This window comes from Nelusetta ayraudi, unplaced genomic scaffold (genome assembly GCF_046127955.1).
Source record: "Nelusetta ayraudi isolate G7.1 ecotype Tasmania unplaced genomic scaffold, CSIRO-AGI_Nayr_v1 ptg000063l, whole genome shotgun sequence".
In the NCBI taxonomy this organism is placed as follows: domain Eukaryota; kingdom Metazoa; phylum Chordata; class Actinopteri; order Tetraodontiformes; family Monacanthidae; genus Nelusetta; species Nelusetta ayraudi.
Genome location: NW_027466113.1, coordinates 1,402,345 through 1,421,767, shown reverse-complemented (window position 1 = coordinate 1,421,767; position 19,423 = coordinate 1,402,345). Strand labels below are relative to the sequence as shown.

Below are 19,423 nucleotides of genomic sequence, written 5' to 3'. Positions count from 1 at the left end.
CAGAGTCACTGCGACTTGAGTCACTTTCCAATTGAAGTCGGTGTGGTTTCCTGGAGATGAGACAGCGTCGGTGACATTTTCAAGCAACTCAAGTGAAGCAAATCTTAATTTGGGGGAAGAAAAATTAAATGTCCCAAAGGTTTGTTTGGTTGTGCTTTTGCATTTTTGTAGTCAGGAGTCAGATTCACTGATCCAGACCTGCCTCCGGTCTCTCCTGACCTCTTCCAGGTGTTATATATAAACACACTGTTCAACTGCTGTTATTCATTACCTTGACAAAAATGTGCTTCGTCATTTGACCTCATTGTTGGGGCAAAGTTTTGCCCTCATTTGTTTCGCGTGAAGCCCGTGGAGAACACCCTTATCAGTCGCTTTTGTTCGACTGTACGAACACACACACACAAATATCACAGAGACCTGCACCCTCTTGAAATGAATTCATGATTGTTCAGGCTGTCTCTGCTCCGGCTAAATTTAGGTTCACAATGTGAACACTGCCTCATCTTGGTTAATTGATGATAAACACCCCGAGGCCGGGCTGCTGGTTATCTCGTCGGGGTGCTTGTTTGGAGAACCGTGATTATCATCCCTTCTTCTCATAATGAATAAACTAGTACATATTGAATTCCGGTTCAGGAATGTATGATCGCAATAGCAACAGCGACCAATGGTGGCGCCCTCTCGCCGGGCCCGCGTGGACACACTGACTTCTTTGTTAGCGGCTGCATTGATTCATTGTATCGGTGTCGAAGAACGTCTTCGGTGCGCTCCAGTCCACTTGCCGTCTTGTTGGGATCAAAGAGTGTTGTAGGTCTTTGTGCGCTCAAGTACTCGAGATTTGTTCTGGTTGAGTTGATGGGTAAACAGATAAAGCCTGCCTGTTTTGCTGGTGTCGAGCCCGCATCTTTCTCTTCTGCGCTTTTCAATTGGTTCAGACAGCGAGTCGTCTGGACCTAGACAATACAAAATATACAGTGGCGGACACCCTTAAAATTTTTACTCACATCGGCAAACATGCGGCATGTGGGTAAATGTCGGCGCCTGCACTAAATTAAATTCCACTTGGAGACTTAAATATTGATTTTTAGTGCACGAGATTGTCCAAAAAAACTTTCCTCAAAGCGCACGATCCCATTTTAACCTCTGCTCTCGCTCTATTGTATTACACTCATTTGAACATAATTCATTGTAGAAATCTCCCCCCCCCGAAACCTCCCTCCCTCAGCCTTATGTTTGCACCAAACCAGCCTCTCCGTCATAATCTGCATCACTCCAAAGTGTTTCCCCCTCCGCCGCCGCAGTTATCGCTCTTGCTTAAAGCGGTCACGCTTAACTTTGCAACGCATTGAGTGGGAAGACAAATGAGCTGCTCGGCGAGTGAGACCCAAGTTCTGGGGGAGTAGAGAGCACAGCCGGGGCTTAAAGTTCACTGTAAAAAAAAAAAAAAAAAAGTAAATCATTTTGGGATTTGGAAATTGATTGACAATGCACTTGCCTGTTCATGCAGTAAGAATTTTTTTTTTTTAATGAACTGTAAATAGTTTCCCTGTTTAGATACAGGCTGTGAATGCAAATAACTCTGCCTACAGTACACAGTTGACGCACATTATTTACTTTGAACACTTTGAACTTATAAACAGAGATATTGTGAACAGAAATATTCTGTACCGGCTCGGTGAGATGGCCCAAAGACTCGGCTCTGTTTTAGTTTCAGGTCCACTAATCCCATCACTGGAGAGACTGCAAGTGTGAAACGGCTCACAGTCATTACTGCACTGGGAGTTGTATTAGTGTTTTTTGTTTTTGGCCTTTATTTGTGTTTGACGTCAGAGTCTCTGAGGAAGGAAGGAACTGATTGTATTGATGACTAATATCACTCCGACAGCGTCATATTGAAAACATAGCAAGCGGCTTTTATACCTGCGTACCTCGCTTAAAGTGCAACCACGTGGGGCACCAATCGCTAGAATGATTTGATGCAACAAAAAAAACTTTCTCAGAATAACTTCCGCGCTGACATTAATCTTACAAGTGGCTGTCGTGAGCGCTCCTTTTGCGTCACCACCACTGTCCTGCTGGCCTGGCTAAACAGCCTGTGCACACAGAGAAGACCTCTCAGATATCCTGTTGGAAATGTACAGCAGCAAAACAACATCCGCTCCCTGAGGAAATCAGACGGAGAAAATTGCATTTGTCTGAACCTAACTGGGATTATGTAAACTAAGTTTATCGACTTAGATCTGATGCCTGGCGCAGGAAATGCTGTGGGAACCCATTCACCGCGTGCCACGCGAAGGCGCTGATTGGATTTCAAAGTGCAGTTACATGGGCATCTTCTGAAAGTTCCTCCCTCATCGCGTCTGTTGGCCGTCAAACTGAGCGTTTGCGCTGCGGTCGGGGCATTCCCCGCAGGTGTCTGCACTTTATGCTGGCTGCTGTCCCCATGGTTCCTCAGTAGCGGGTTTGAAGTAAACGTTGTATCTGCACCGAGGAGATCGCTAAAGACTTTTTTTTTTTCCCGCTATCATTTTTGTTTTTGTAAGACCAGGCTTGGTGTTGTCCAGTAAATAAACTTGTCGAAAAGCAAAACAGAAGCGGGCGAAGGGCCGTGGAGAGAAAACTGCAGGTGCTTCCCGTCCCCCTCCTACCCCCCCAAACCTCCCTCAAGATCCACATGAGCGGCACATGAAAAGGGAAAATCTGCTGCGCTTTACTTCCCATCAAAGAAATGTTGTTAGCCTAATTATACGTACAAAGCAAGAAATTATCATAATGTTTTTGCCTTTTTGTTCCCCCCACAGCTTGTTAATATTTTAATGATGACAACAAACAGAGTCTCTGTGTCTGACACAGATAAATATTTATCAGACTGACTTTGTCCTGGTTTTTACAAATAGACAAATTGAGACAAAGGAGCCCGTTTGCCTCGTGTTGCGCAACCTAACAGTTTACAACACAGGGTGCTTGGTTTTCTTTTTTTTTTTCCCCCGAATGCAGCACGATATTCGGTGTCGAAACGGCATTCAACATGCTTGTAATATATTGCAGTGTTGCCTCAATATGGCAAAGCACTGCATTTCCACTCTTTTCTTGTTGCCGTCGTTGGATCAACAGTTGACGCTTGCTAAGAGGCCACAAAACAAAGTGAAGCACACAACCTCGTTGTCGTGGTTTGCGTTCTCTGATAATCTGCTTCAAAAGAGACCTAGCCAAGACGGCCAGCGGCAAAAAGCATTAAAGTGGCCGACGCAGACTGGCAGTCTGAGAGAGAAAATATTGCGAGGTACCAGACACTGCTTTAAAAAGCAATTAGCCATCAAGGCAAAGAGACGAGAGAACTCACAAGTTTCCCAATAAGACACCAGACGAGCTTGAAAACACTGACATTCGACGGAGCTCGATTCTCAACCTCTGCTAACGGCACCCGGCGACACCGACTCTTTTAGTTTCCATTCATTCCGCGACAAAATATCGGGGAGCCCTCTCGCCACTTTCCGTCTGGGCTTCCCGAGACGGAGAGCAGAAAGAAGTCTGCGCCGCTGCAGCTGGCCAACCGCGCGACTGCTGGCAACTAGGCGGTGATGTGTTATGGCAGGTGGCCTTTATACATTTCGTTGAAGAATTCCACGAGGAGCCCAACGGTAGCGATACCGCTGCCGATGCTTGACAAACAGGATATCGCGTGGGTTTCAGTTTTTAGAGGGTAAAAAGGGTCAAACTTCATATGGTTTTCCCATCAAGCACACCTGACTGCAGTGTGCATCAGCAATTAAAAGTACATTTTCTTTAGTTGACTGTTTCAATTGCAAAGTGTCTCGAAAGTCTGCTTAAAAATTTGTGCGCTCTTTAAAAAAAACAAAACATAACTGGTAAGTAACCATGGCAACAATATTAGAACACAGCCTGCCATATTTCCTGTGTGTGAGCACTATGGCTGCATAGATCTGAAGGTGGAGCCTCTAATCCTGGGCCTTTGACATCAACTTTAATGTATTTGTATCTTACACGTAATGAGGTAAAGTTTATTCTTCACATAATGATGTATCGCACAGAATGTGGCCATAATTTGTCCATATCTGGACTCTCAGCATGATTTGATAACTGCGTGTTTTAACCCAGCGGACCTTAGTGTAGTGTGAACGCCCACAACATTCATGTTTCAACTTTTTAATCACCAACGTTCTTTGTCGATTTCTAACTCACTCCAGTCACTCTGTAAAAAAAAAAAAAAAAAAGAACAAACGTGGATTTGTTAATGGAATGTGGCTCTCTTATGTCATTCATATCCCCCCCCAGTCTGACTGTCCACCCACACACTGCTTTGCAACAGAAATAGCAGCGTAGAAACCAGTGATTACATGTTTTTTCTCTCTGTTCTAATTCTCCACCGTCTCAACGTTCACGAATAATTTCAGACGTTCCCATGGTTTCTTCCAAATTACACATCAGACACAAAACTACACAATAAATATTTGGCTTATTTTTTTGATATATTGAATTATTTATATATATCCAATTATAATGATAACACGTGGCTTTTGAAATGCATTCTACTTACTTACGTACAGCATTGCATGGCTTACACAGCACTGTTCATGCTGAGGGTTTTTTTTTTTTTTGCCTTGTAGCCGTTTTTCATTTTCAACTCTACAAGATAAGATCAGAACAAATCTTGAAATTCGCTGCAGCCCGATTTGTAAAGGTCGCATTTGTGTTGCATTTCAAGCCCAGGTGCTAATGAATTCCATTGTCGGGTGTTTAAAAATGGAGCAACGATCTCCCCTCCACACACTGGGCACACTTTTTGATTGAGGCTTTTTTATTTGAGATATGTCACTTTGTTACACTTCTTCACGGAAAGACTTCCTCAGTACGCAGTATTGTGTTTCCTTTCCTCGCTGTGGTTTAGCAGAAAAATAGATTCTTTGTCTGTAGCCATCTATGAATGTCTGTTTTGGCCTAGAACCAGAATGTTCCAACGTTTACGCATATTGCTTCTCATGAAGTAGGACTGGGCCGCCGTCCTCGATAGACTGTTAGTTTTGCGACCTCTGATATAAGAACAAAGCGCCTCCTTAAAATGATAAATTAAAATGACTGCATTCTAATAACTATTTGTATGATTTTTCTCTGTTCGACAAGAGTGTGGTGGCATTTCCCTGCATTAGCTGCACTTGAGCTACCAATGCTTTCCACGATGACGTCTGCGGCAGCCGTGTTTCATTTTTTTTTTGTGTAAAGATTCTGGCCTCTGTCTGACTTCAAGCTATACATGGACTATATAGGCCAAGTGAAAGAGAGTGGATGTGCAGCCAGCCAATGCTGTGGGATTTTATCACAGCCTTAGCAATGTGGGAGGAACCAGAGATCCTTCCAGCGGCGTGATCATTCCCATTAGTAACGCCCTAATCTGCCTATTGCCGTAGCTTTTATGTATTCTGTTAGTGTGGCCCCTGTGAAAATATTGCTGTTATTGGATGGTTCTCCATATTCTCTGAAATTAACTCTTTTTTTTTTTTTTTTTTGTCCCCGGCTTGCATTAAATTGCCCGCAGCACGCACACGAAAAACAGACCGGCTATTCCAGCTTTGTGCCTAATAAACCTCCAGCTTTTATAGTCGCCATTTGTGTACAACGGTCTGCTGGGCTGCGGCGCTATGAAAGGAAATGGACTCCTCGCGTAAGGGGCGACTTTTAAGAAGGCTCCTGTGCGTGCAAACCAGAGAGCAAACTATCATTTTCGATATGTGTCACGTCGCGCGGGTTGCAAGGAGCCAAACTGTCAATCTGACCTATCTGTTGACGTTTTGCAAAGCAGCCTTGCACGCTGCCTGGGAAAAAAGTTCACACTGGTAAATAAGCTTCCGCCAATATTACACTGTTTTTTTTTTCGTCCGGCCAGTGTTGCATTCATTTTTCATGAAGGTCTTATATTGATGATGGGACACTACACCTCCAGCACATCCCAAACATTCTCAGTGGGTTTGAGGTCCTGACCCTGCGGTGGCCAATCCACGTGTCTCTTTCACATTTTCAACCCAATTGCCTGCGCCATCAGGGAAGGAAAAAAAAAAAAAATCTTTTCTCGGGATAACCTGGTCATTCAGCATATTCGCGTAGTCGGCTGACCTCATTCTTTGGGGCACATCTTGTTGCTGCACCCACACCCGACGACCTGCAGCCACCCAAGATCATAGCACCGCCCTGCAAAGGGGGTTGTGCAGTAGGCACTAGGCATAATGGGTGCATCATTTCATCTGCCTCTGAATATGTTTTTGTTCATTTGAAAGCCAAATCCATTTTGAAAATCAATAGTAAACTACAACTGAACTGATGAAATTTTTGCTGTGTGTGTGTTGGGTAGAGGAAGACAAGCGAATATCCCCGTCCTAATGTTTGCCACTATCACGGTCCCAAACTCGAGATGACAGGGTCTGCATTATCCATAAAGCTTCTGAAGTTAATTATGTGTCTTTGCTTGACTCGCGATTTCTAAGTGTTTTCCTTTTAAAGACTAAAGTCAAAGTCTTCCCAGAGACAAAATGCGGACTGCACAGCCCGGAATGTAGAAACCACTGGCTTCCATTTGCCCCATTTCACTGCAGAAAGTTGTTGTTCCCACAGTCACAAAACTGCAATACGTGGTTTATTTGTAGACTGTTGTTACTGCCAACTGAACAACACATTCCGGGCATGTTTTAATAACTTCCACTTTTGTTTTCTACTCGCCGACACCCCCCCCCGCTTACGTGGTAACTTTACCTCAACAAGGCTTTGATGTGTCTGCTGACTGCTTTGACCGGGAACAGTAAGGCGGCGTGCGAACACTTGCAACATCCTGTGGGCTCCGTCTGTACCTGAGCTGGGAGATCTGCTCCGTTCTAAACACACGGTGGGTTCAGTGAGCGTTGATTATTTTTCCACCAGCTGAGTGCAGTTGCCCCGGACCTCCGCTGTGCGCGCGCATTGGTGTGTACGTGCGCGTGTGCACGATAAATGTTAATGATTCAGAGTTGGCCTGTCTCCTGTGATCTGCTCCTTAGGCACTCGAATGTGTTGGCCGTAAAGTTGCCCAAGCAGGGCAGCTCCTCATTAAACAATCATTATGACTGCAGCGGGCTTCGACTGCGCCGTTGTTAGGCCGATCTGCTTTCTAACCGACCAACCTGAGATGCCAAAAGATAATAATAACTATCTATCTATGAACGTAGCCTTAAATCTCCGGGCAACTGAATTAAAATAGCAAAATTGCATTGGTAATGTCGAAGTTAATGGGGCCCTATTATAGCCATTTCCAGATTTAATGAATTCACTTTGGTGGTCTACTTCCAGCAATAGACAAGGTTTGTTCTGCACAGGCCTTGCAAAACAACCTGCGTACCTGTTCCGTCTGTGGCTCCATCTTCGAGCAGCACTCATTTCTTTCATACTTGATGTTAGTTAGCATGCCAGTAATGCAAAAAGAATTATTGAAGAGCTGAAAAAAGTCAATTTTTCGTATTGGGACCCCTTTAAGTGTCTCCGAGAGTATCTATGAAATCCAAGAGAAAATAAACATTCATCAATATTTAAACAAAACAAAAAAAGGTTCAAAAAGACTAGACTTGGTGTGGAAGCAACTTTGGTCCACAACTGGAAAGTCCCTTTCATGGATGTTTTGACTACACAGGATCTTGAACAAATCCACCAGGCAACCTCCATGCACAATAAAGAAATAAATGTCAAGTGGGAAAAGACAAAGATAAAACATTTTACAGCAAGTATTGCAGGTCAAAATGTAATTACAAGCTGTGTCAAACTGAATACATTGTGGAATCGTTTGCACAGTGAAAAACCTGGCATCCAAACCATCATTACGACAACTCTGGATTGAAAACAATATATTTTCAGCGATGTATAGCTGCAGCAGCACACAAATTTGGTGTCAGGCTCTGTCTCGATTGATTCATTACCTCAGTGTTTCTCAAAGTGGGTGGCCCCTGGGGGGCACAGAGTCACAGGTAACACATTATTTGCACATTTATGTTGTTTCAATGAATTTGAAAAAGACTATTTTGTCACCATTTTGGCTTTTTTGGGGGGCATGAAAATTTTTCTTTCTCCAAGGTGGGGCGTGACAGAGAAAGTTTGAGAACCACTGCATTACCTGAACGTGATCTGCCTGACGGGCATTATAAGAACGACTAGTAGAACCCCCGCACCGTCAGGAGATCGTGGAAACTTGAGTCCATCGGTGGTTGCTGGGGAGTTGGCGGCATATGCAGCAAAGTAACAGTAGAGACCAGCATTAACCACACAGAGCAGTATAGAGGCATTAAGCGCACAGTCCAGCAGCAGAGGTGTTGGTAGCATGCGGCAGCAGCATGGCTAGGAGTAACCAGGAAGTTATCAGGTCAGGAGGGTATGTGACCAATTGGCTGATCCGTTGAGTTGTCTGCCTAAAATAGATCCTGTTTTTGTGGTATTTAATATTTCAAGGAAGATAAAAAAAAAAAAAACCCTCTCCCATTAGAATCAGCGAGAGTGAAGAACTTTCATCTGCTCTAATGCCTTTCTGCGCAAACACCTGTGCTCCTTCCTCACTGAGATCGCTGCCTCAGGATATTTTGACAGGCTCCCAAAGTTCAGAATCACGCGTTTCCTTAATGCACATCTCCTGTCCACAAGAGATGCCTTTCAGTTTGTTGTGTCAGGTCTTGAAACAAGCCAGTCAGCCAGCAAGGTAAGCACTTCCAGAAAGTTGACGTCTTCTCCTCATTCTCGCTTTTGATAAATCTGCTGAGTGAAATCATAGTCGAGTTAAAAATAACACCAGGTTGAATACTTGTGGTACATTGAAGGAGGTCAAACTCAAACGCTCAATCAATTAACTCATTATTTTTGATACTTGTGCTTTCCAACAAGCTGAGTCTGAAGTTTGGCTGAAATTAGTCTGAAGTTAAGTCGAGCTGCTGCTATATCTGGACTCGGTTATTTGATTGGACAGTGGGTTGCCCCTGTCCGTGAGTTGGGAAGAGAATTTAATTCAACGATGATTCTGTATGTTTCACTCAACTTGCCAACTTTATCAGCCGCCAGACGTCGTCAGTTGCTGTTCTGTTTAGCTTCCTAAATAAATATTGGAGCAAACTTATGAAGCTTCCATTGTTTGGCAGTAATAATTTATGGTACCATAAACAAATGAATAAACTGTGCTGTATTTATATTCCTTGCAGCGTTTCCCTTGTCAATGGAACTATCCACAAAATTACTATTGTTCCAGCTGAACTGTCATTTTTCCTCTATACAGGACCTATTCAGGCCTTAGATTTTGGGTAGAAGATAAATGAGTGAATCTTAATGGCTCTGCCTGCTAAATAATTAAAGAGGTTTGCTTGGGACTCTTTTGGTCCCCCGGTGGCCATAATTTGATCAGGGCAACTCGGATCACAAAAATATTAATTATAATGTACATTCTTGTCAAAAGATACACAATTTCCACTTCTCTCTTGTACTCAGATGCCAGCAAGTTACACAACTTGTCCACCTTTTGTTGTTGTATTTCCTGGCAATAGACGAGCTAAAATGGTTAGAGAAACTGTGGTTGGTGCTCCCCGGTCGCTGCAAAACTGCACTGGAACTACACTAAAACTGCACAAAGTCCCGACAGTCTCAAAGGAACTAATGAGATGAGCCGAATTCGAGTAGCTGTAAAGCAGCGTTTTCTCATTTTTTATTTTTATGTTTTTCAACTCATGGAATGGACTTCCAAGTGGTGAGAATTGGACCATGAAACAGACCTAATGTAAATGACTTGAGTTTTCTTATGGATTTTAAAGCCAAATATATTTAACCACAGGTTGAAAGTTTTTATTTTTCCTTTCCTTTCCACAATTCCATCGTCACTTATTTATTTTTTTGCCCTTTGTAAGTCTTTACCTGACCACTGCGTCACCTCTCTGAATGGACGTAGTAGGTTAAAAAAAAACAACCAAAAAAACCCTCACCTTTTTGGTTGCTAAATTGAGTTCAGCACTTCGTGTTTGAGCGTTTTTGTTGCACTTCTGTTTCCCCCTTGTTCCATAGGAACACGATAAAGTGTTAGAGCTGCACCCTGGTGATTGGGATTTGGCTTTGTATATTCAGCCCTGTGAGAGTGGAGTGTACATGCGGACGCTGACAGCAGCGGACCAAATTTATGCTTATTTTGCTTAATGGACAGGAAGCTGCCTAAATTAGGAGATATGTAAAAGTTATGGCTTTTTCATTCGCGGGGGCAATTTAGAGTTAAGCTCGAGTGTGTAAAGTAATGGGATAGGGCCAGTGCGGACAAACACACAGCCGAGTTCCTGCCAAGAGGGTTCGTTGCGTCAGCTTGCCAGGACATTTGGAAAGCAGCAGTATTGTTGGAGCTACCAGGTCGAATAGAAGGAAAGCTGTGTGTCTGAGCGTTGTGACTGTGGTGTCAAATGTCATGTTTGTGACAACTACATAATCACAGTCGGTCTTTTTTTTCTTACTTTTTTCAGTTTTAACCGTCGGCACATCCCCGAACACTGAGTGCCAAGCAGGGAGGCAACGGCTATCATTTTTACAATCTTTGCTACGACCCGGCTGGGGATCGAACCCACAACCTCCCAGTCTCAGGGCAGACACTCTACCACTAGACCACTATTTTATTGAAACGTTTTTTAAAGTTCATTTCACTTTTCGCTTAGTCATTTATGTCGCGCAAATAAACAACAGCAAACCCCACCTCGTGTTTTGCTCCTCATGACTCCCATGGGGGGCCGCCACCCACTTCCCGAAACACTGCACTCGACCAGTGAGCTTTAAATTCCATCCAAGTAACACGAAGGCAGTGTTTTGTTCAGTTTTACTTCAGTATTGAATATAAAAAGTTGTAAAATCTAAGTGCATAAAGTAATGCAATATAAACTGTTGTTGTGGCCAAAATGCAAAACCACCCATTGCAGATGAGTCCAGCAAATGTCGGGGCACACCTAGTTTCGCAATAGTCCGCAAACCGGTGTGTAGCAGTGTGTGTGTGTTTGCGTTCGTCATGCATCATTTCACATCGAAGGTTTTGCCCTTCTGCCAGCTTTCTTGTGCATTTATCACTGCGTACACATGCAAACGTGCGCGCGCTTGTACATGAAACGCACGCACATTTCCATACGGGCATAATGAATCACCTTGCGGGGAACCTGCCGCTCATTTCACTCCCACGCTTTCTTTTCACCCTCGCCACTTGCACTCCTTTTCCGCCACTTTCACCGATTCTCCGTTCCTCGTAGTCTCGCGCTCGGGGTAAACCGCACCTCGGGTGAGCCGCACAACAAGGGAATCGTTCGCGGCGATGGCAGAACGGCGGCCCATCTCCAGTCTTCATGGACTGTGAAATTGACTTAAAACGGGGGCCCGGCGGCGTCGTGGGGGCAGCGAGCGCGACTCGGGCAACCGTTGTTTTTCTCACACAGACGAGGGGTGGGTGGGGGAGGGGGGCAGGTGGGTAGGTGAGGGGGGAGTAGTGAGTCGTTCTGGTTTCCGGATCAGTCACGCGCCACGACTGCACGATCACGAGGGTAGCTTTAAAAAAAAAAAAAAAAAAAAAAAGTAGAATAAAGATGCTTGGGTGCTCTGATTGATTCTCAGACGTGATTATTTTATTAAGTCGTTCTTTTAATGCTGTATTAAATTAAATTCTTTGCTGTTGCTTTTTTCATTGCATTATCAAAAAAAAAAGGAAACAGAGTAAATTAAATTAATTTGTTGCGATGAAAACATAATTATTGCTCCATTAAAGATGCCACAAGTCATCAACCGATCATTTTTCGGCCTTACACACATGGAATGCGGACTTGTTGCGCTCGTTAGCCGTGTCCTGACACGCGACGCCGGTGGACTAATGAGATGCAAAGCGCCAAAGCAGCAAACGTCAAAAAAAAAAGCAGCACACGGCGAAAAGGCTCATCCATTAGTCGGCCTGATCTCGGCTCAGCCTTCTCTCAGGCGAGGCACCAGCATCTGTAAAAGTGCCAAACGCTGTCAAACCCAATTCCTGAAACACGCCTGAATGGGGCTTTGGGCGCAGTTTCACTTCCCTACTGAGGAGGAGAAACATTTTAGCAGCATTTGGAAAGAGAAATGATAATAACGCAAAATTTGTTTTTTTTTTTACCTACGAGAGTGTTGCAAAGGCTTTTTGAGGCCGGTGTGTGAATCATTTTGACTCTGATGTTTTTTTTCTTTATTGTGTTTGCACGCACAAACACACACGCGTGCATCTTTTCATCTTTCTCCTCTTTATTATTCTTGTTGTACACTTTCGCTTAGACAAATTAAAAGGTTTGATTCACGAGTTATTTTTAATGAAACTTCCAGGAAACCTTCCGTGCATCTGAAGACATTCGTTTTTGTCTTTAAATCGAAGGTTATTTTGCAACGTTTGTCACAGAAGCTCATCGGGTCAACAGTCTTCTATTGTCTCGCACTCGTAATATTTGCAGGGCCACGTCAGTTTTTCCACATTCTAACACTCGAGACCAGGCATGGGCAAACTATATTAATAGTATTAAGTCAAAAAAACAATTTTATTCATTTTTTTTTCGTTGTCTTAAGAGTCATTTCCATCAAGAGCTCAATACCAAAGGGTTCCAAAGACACGTATTATGTTGTAACTTTGCTTTTGCTCATTTTCAGTTGAAATTAAAGCACTTTTTCCTACATATCCCATGATATACTGTACTTTTCCCCTATGAGGTGGCTCACCAAAGCGCTCCATCTATCTGCTCCTGCTCCGGGCCCCCCTCTGTCACATTTTAGAGCCCGGTGTGGCCCACCAGTCGAAGAGTTTGCTCGACACCCTGCTGCCGCCACACCAGGAAATTTTCTTCGCGTTCTCGAAACTTCAACTTTCTCTTTTTGTTGTTCTGAAGCCCGTTCTCGGCTTTAGTGTTTGCAAACGCGTCAGCCTCTGCACCGCGTGCGCGCGCTTTAGTCTCTTTGATGTCACGTCCTGTCATCTTCTCAGAGCAACTTTGTTTTTCCTGCCTCCTGCGTTGCTCCCACGCACTTGTCACCCGAGACCCAGCGGGAAGCCTGATCCCTGTGCACAGGCTGCACACACACACACACACACACACACACACATACACACACACACACACACACGGCAGCGCTTGGGCTTCTCCCATTCAAGCGGCGCAGCATGGGTCATTAGAAGGTGATGTTACCCTGAGTTGGCTGCGCTTTGGCCGCCTGCCCGTTTTTTTTTTTTCTCTCCCTCGTTTTCTTTCTTTTTTTTTTTTTTTTTCATGTCATGGAGTGGAGCAAATTGCTGTGCGCGCAGGGAGCGGGGCACAGAGGAGATTGGCAAAGGTTGGGCAATCAGAAATGACGGAGCCCGATGGAAACGGCCAAAATCCGACGTTATCCTTTTAACGCAACACGTTTCGCTGTTGTCGTTTTCTTGTGGGTTTTTTTTTCTTGGTTTTTTTTTTCTTGGTTTTTTTTTCGCGCGTCTGCATTATTCAAGACGTGACTGCATCGCTTACACCCACAACCTCTCCTCGTCTCTGCAGCATTTTCAAAACCACCAAAGGGTGAATGCCAAAGGCAGTGTCGCACTCTGCCAGGAATGACATATTGCCTTGGAGGGGGGGGGGATACATGTAAAGGGAGAGAGCGCGATTTATTGGGACTCCTGTGTGTGTGTGTACGTGCGCATGTGTGTGTATAGATGCATATTTATATATCTGTATATGTACTGTGTGTATGTATATTTGTATACACTTACACAAACAGTCGTGTGTGTGTGTGTGTGTGTGTGTGTGTGTGTGTGTGTGTGTGTGTGTGTGTATATGTATATGAGACTGTTATTTTTTGTACACAGATGCTATGAACATCACACCACGAGTCTCTTTTTCCACGGTGGTGGATCTGAAACATGCTTTCATTTTTTGACTCTCACTTTTTGACTCTCACCCTTACTGCAGAGGTGGCTCCCTCCAGGGTGCCCGGGAGCGGTGGTGGTGGGGGGTGGTGGTGGTGGTTGCTTTGCGTCTGGTTTTATGGATTTAACGCAGTGCAATAAAACTTGAAACCATGTTTGAGTCATTTGCCATGTCAGACTGGAGCAAACATCTATTGAACTAACGGCTTGAGGTGCGCCAGGCAGCCCATCATGGCCAGCAGCAGCCAGTTTCTCCTTTTAAATACAAACTTCAACAGTCAATATCTTGAAAAAAATGAATTGAATATAATATGTAATAATTCATTTTACTTCCTCAATTTTATCGTTAGTGTCAGTAATAAGGTAAGAATTATGTGATTTTTTTGATTTTTTTTCCCACTAAATATGAAGCATTGTGACTCGAGAATGAGTAGTTAAAGCATGTTGATTCACATATTTTAGCCAGTGTGGCTGAGTACTCATGGTAATGATTGGCCTACATAATATCATTGCTTTTTTCTTTTTTTTTCTTTTGAAGAGCTGCTTAAAGCTGCCTCTAATGGAAGCCCTGGCTTTTAGGCCGTATTATCTAACTTGTTTTAATGTGAATTTGCCCTGTCAACATATTCCAGTAAAAGCTGGCGGGGGAAAAAAAGCCCCAACAACAAACAAACAGTTCTGTGGGTAAAACAAACGACCTTCTAAACCTAAAGCAGCCATTAGCTGAAAGCGAATAATGCCGCCGTCCAGCGCTGCACTGTGTGTTCGTTTACCTTCCGTAACACGAGCAGCGTTGAACACTTGTCTGCAGCACCTCACTAATATGACTCTCGATGCTCTTATTAATGTAGCACGCTTGTGGAAGTGCCACTCAAGTGTTTAAAGGCATAGTTTGCCCCCCCCCCCAACACCAAAATAGTGCTTCACTTATTTATGACTCACCACTTTGTGGATTTGCTCTCTCTTGACAAACACGCATCATTGTACTCAACCGGTGCTGGAAACTTCTAAAAAATAAATGTCCCCAATGTTTGGGCTTTCCTCTCCGTCTGAGGTTTCAGTGCCGTAGAGCACTGCAGACGTTTGTTCGGTGCTTGTAAGAGGGTTTTCTTATTGTTCAGTTCCCTGTCGGAACCTGAACACATTAAATGAAGTCGGTAGTGGCTGGTTTGTTTGTTTGTTTGTTTGTGTGAGCGTCTTTTTTTTCCCCCCGCCCCGAGACGTGAAAGAAGATATTACGTCAACTTGCGCTGTTGACCCGCAGCTGGTCCACATTGGGCTGGACCAGCAATATAGTGCAGCCCTTCCAGCAGGCGCTGGTTTTGAATGAAAATAGTTTCTTTATTTTTTTCTCTTTTTTTTTAATTGTGCAGTTGGTCAATACAGTGACATTAACGGTACAGTTAGATTAACGGAGTGAATAACAAGCAACATTTGTGTGCGTGTGTAAAATTACGTGTCAGTTATGAATATAACAGTTGGAAAGATGCAATTTGCAAAATAAAATAAGTAAATAAAATGAAAGAATGTACATAAAAAAAGAGGGTTAGATTACAGAAGAGTGAAAGAAAAAAGAATGAAATATACATATGTATATATATGTGTGTGTGTGTATATATACACATCTGATATGTGTATATACACACACACACACACACACACACATACAGTTAGGGCTCAACGGAAAGTGGGTACAACAGCAGGCCCTTATCTCTTGGCTTGGCTACTCCAGACGAGGCTTTAATCAGATGTCCCTCCTAAATCCCAGTGCCTGTAAACACTGTGGAAACCAAGCCACGAGTTGAGCCACTCACAAGTTTATTTTCGTTTTGTTTTTTTTTTTTTGTTTTTTTTGTCCTTAATAATAATGAAAATCAAACCTTTTCTCTACTGTGTATTTGTTAAAGAAAAGTCATTTGGGTCCAAGCCAGTGAGACATTTCAGCACCACACATGTTTTTTTTCCCTTTGTTTGTTTCTCAACAATGCACTGGACTGTTGAGATGTAATGCGTCACATGTCATCATCACACTATGAGTCTGAAATCACATGAGTTGCTTTGATTTCTTTTTTAATTGCAATTTCCTTTGTTTCATTTTTTTGCTTTTCCCCCTCCCGAGTTTTAGTTTCTGGTTAAACACTGGTTCCCTCATGGGGAGCAAGTACGTTCGAACGCCACTAACGGCTACTCATGCGTAGAGTCACATGGACTGGCTGACTGGGGCGCCACCTGCTCATTATAACAGTGCAACTTTCACCTCGTTTACATGCACGGATGAGGCAGCGTTTCAACCGGTGGAGTATTTTATATATTTCTAAAGATAGAATGTGGACCCGTCGGTCTGAACCTGGTGACCTCAACCTGAGCCTTAGTCCGGCTACTCGTTGTATAGACCTTTTCTGCTAATGTGTTGCGCTTGTGGGCAAAGAAAGAATCCACGTCATAGACTTGTAGGGTTGTGGGAAGTGAAGTTTAATGAAGGTTTATCCGTCACTATGCGAAAAATCAACCTAAAATTTTGTAGCGTCAAACCAGTTTGCATTTTTGTCCTTAGCTGGCCAGCAGGATTGAAAACTGCAGGTCTGCTAGCATGCTGCATTTAGGTTCATACGTTTTTTGATTTTTTTTTTTATGAATATTTTGTTTTGATGGAACCCCAATGTGTCTTTTATATGATGCAAGTTGTTTTGTTTTACCAATAAAATCCCAGCTCTGCTCTCGTGTGTTCTGAAAGCGTCTGAGTTTTATTTCATCCTGTACGAAAAGCAAAGATATTTATTTGTTTATTTATTTATTTGTTTATTTATTTATTTATTCGTCCTTATTCTGGTGCCGTTGTCTCCCTAATTAACTGAATGTGATTTCCGCAGGTTCAACTACCGGTCGACTCACCATCTCACCACCAATGGCTTCTACGAGTTCCTCAACTGGTTCGACGAAAGAGCCTGGTACCCTCTGGGCAGGATAGTCGGGGGCACGGTGAGTGTTTTCGCCTGTGTGTATGCCTAATGCCAAGTCTATGGGGTCAAAAGTCAACCTTCTCCTCGAGACATGGGGCCACTTGCAGGTTCGTCGGGATCCCTCAAGACACAGCCACGTCAAATTTGGGGCGTCTAACAATTTTCTTCCTCCAAGGTGGGGCGTGACAGAGAAGGTTTGAGAACCACTGGTGTAAGATGTGAAGATGGAGTGGGTGGGCGGGGGAGGGGGAGGTCTGCAAGTGGGCGTACTCTCCGTCTCAGCCTCATTCTCTGTGCTTATTTCTCTGGAGTCACATTACAGTGATGAATCTTCCGTCATCCTATTAAACTTACTCTCACTTAGAGGTCTCGCACTCGCACGCACGCACGCACACACGCCCAAACACTTGCACTTAGTAAGCGTGACCAGCTGAGGGGAGCCACGCCACACTCGCACAACGGATCGCAGATCGGTCTTAATAACGGAACGGAGACGACAGACTGGGGTCACTTTTAACACACCATTACACCGCCAGTCGCTCCTCGCTATATTTACACCCTCGGTGTGAGAGCAAACTGTTCCTCCAGTTCCCCGGAGTGCACTGGAGGACAGTCACTCGCTGACAAACACCAGCTTTAGGGGCGTCTGTTCGACTTTGAAGCAGCTCCGCGTGACAATGAAACGCAAAGTGATTTTCAACTTTGCGCCACTGAACCGGCAGGTTTTTTTTTATTTTTTTTATTGAGGTGTTTCGTAAAATGTGTTCAAAGTTGTGCAAAGGAATCTTTAAATTGACAGAAATCATATTTCTGTCTGAGTTTTGAAAACATCAAAGAGGTGTTGGGGTGAAACAAGGTCACTGTGCCCATTGATGTCTTTTTAACGGTTTGTTAGAATTCATTCAAAAAATAATAAAGTCGAATACTTTTGGGTGATTCAATTGCTAGTAAACCGCTCTCGTTAATAGTTAATACACATATTAGGCACAGGTGGTACCGTCAATAGAATTTCTTCAAAGCTTAGCTTTAAAGTTGCATTATTAATTTTGACAGTTGGAGTTAAAGTGTCACGTCGAACGACATTAATCGTGCAATACTCAACCTTTTGGATGTTTTCTGAGGATCGTCGAAGATTATTCTAAAAACCAGAGCACATTAACAGTAAATTATGTTCTTTCCAAATTGTCTTTGTTTTGAATATATGTTTTTAGAGGTAAGAAAGTATTGTTAGTTGAGTCTTTTAATGAATGCGTATCTGTCAGAGCCTCTGCATTGTTCTGCAGTTTGCTTCATCACACCAGCGCTCTTTGGTTTGTGTTTCTGACAGTTGGCGCAGATGAGACTCTCGGGCGAACTTCAATGAATCACTATTCCAGCACAGTTATCAGAATTGCTGCTAATAGGTGTTATGAAAGGCACAAAGCGACGAAAACTAAATAAATCACCAGGCGTTTTATTTATGCGGCGCGTTAGAAACATTACTCACCTGAGAACCGATGGAACAAAGCTGCAGATGGCCGTAGTTTGCCCACGCCTGGGCCGAGCCGTAACCTTGAGAAAGTCCGATCTTTGCGATGTCACAAAGAGCACGGATGGCTCATTGACATCCAGACCACATTTATTAATGTGTTTGACCTTCTCTCCCCCCCCCCTGTCGCGACCTCCAGGTGTACCCGGGTCTGATGGCCACGGCGGGCCTCATCCACTACGTGCTCAACCTGCTCCACGTCACCGTCCACATCCGCGACGTGTGCGTGTTCCTGGCGCCGGTGTTCAGCGGCCTGACCTCCATCTCCACCTTCCTCCTGACCAGGGAGCTGTGGAACCAGGGCGCCGGCCTGCTGGCGGCCTGCTTCATCGCCATCGTGCCGGGCTACATCTCGCGCTCCGTGGCCGGCTCTTTCGACAACGAAGGCATCGCCATCTTTGCCCTGCAGTTCACCTACTACCTCTGGGTACGCCGGCGCTGCGCTGCTCTTTACTGCTGCCATTCCAGTCAAGTGGTTATAAACAAGGGTTTATTTTTGTGTTTTTTTTTAGTCGCGAAGCTCTGGTAATTTAACGTTATTAAACAGTAACGCACCACGCTAGCGCAAAATCACTTTTGCTTGTAGTTTCAGTGCAGATGAAATTCATATTGCACCCTGGCATGATCATAAAATTTGCATTATTGCCTCTGATCATCCACTACGCCCTAAGCCATGAAAGTTGTACTTGTTTTGGGTTTCAATAAGGTTGCGTGTTTTTTTTTTTGTTTGTTTGTTTTTTAATTTTGACCTTGCCTCTAGTCCTACATCCTCATTTATATCAGGATAATTAATAATGCCCTGTTACAAGTGGCTCTAAGATTAAAGATTAATGGCCTAATTTAAAAAAAAAAAAAAAAAAAAAAAAAAAAAATACGTTATCAATTTTGACAGTTGGAGTTAAAGTGTCATGTCGAACGAGATTAATCGTGCAATGCTCTCATTTTTGGATGTTTTCTGAGGATCGGCACAGATTATTCTAAAAACCAGAGCACATTAACAGT

General features: G+C 43.7%; 2 protein-coding genes across 3 annotated transcripts in view; both read left to right on the top strand.

The window, feature by feature from the left end:
- Positions 1–19,423, top strand: part of LOC142897995 (TGF-beta receptor type-2-like) — a 336,150-nt gene that overhangs the window by 46,555 nt on the left and 270,172 nt on the right. The window lies entirely within an intron of this gene.
- The window catches only part of LOC142897992 (dolichyl-diphosphooligosaccharide--protein glycosyltransferase subunit STT3B-like), a 53,087-nt gene that overhangs the window by 9,098 nt on the left and 24,566 nt on the right, over positions 1–19,423 (top strand). Inside the window, exons 2-3 of the mRNA XM_076040689.1 lie at positions 16,804–16,912; positions 18,561–18,848. Of these exons, the coding sequence (XP_075896804.1) occupies positions 16,804–16,912; positions 18,561–18,848 (397 nt within the window). The remainder of the gene's footprint in view (positions 1–16,803; positions 16,913–18,560; positions 18,849–19,423) is intronic.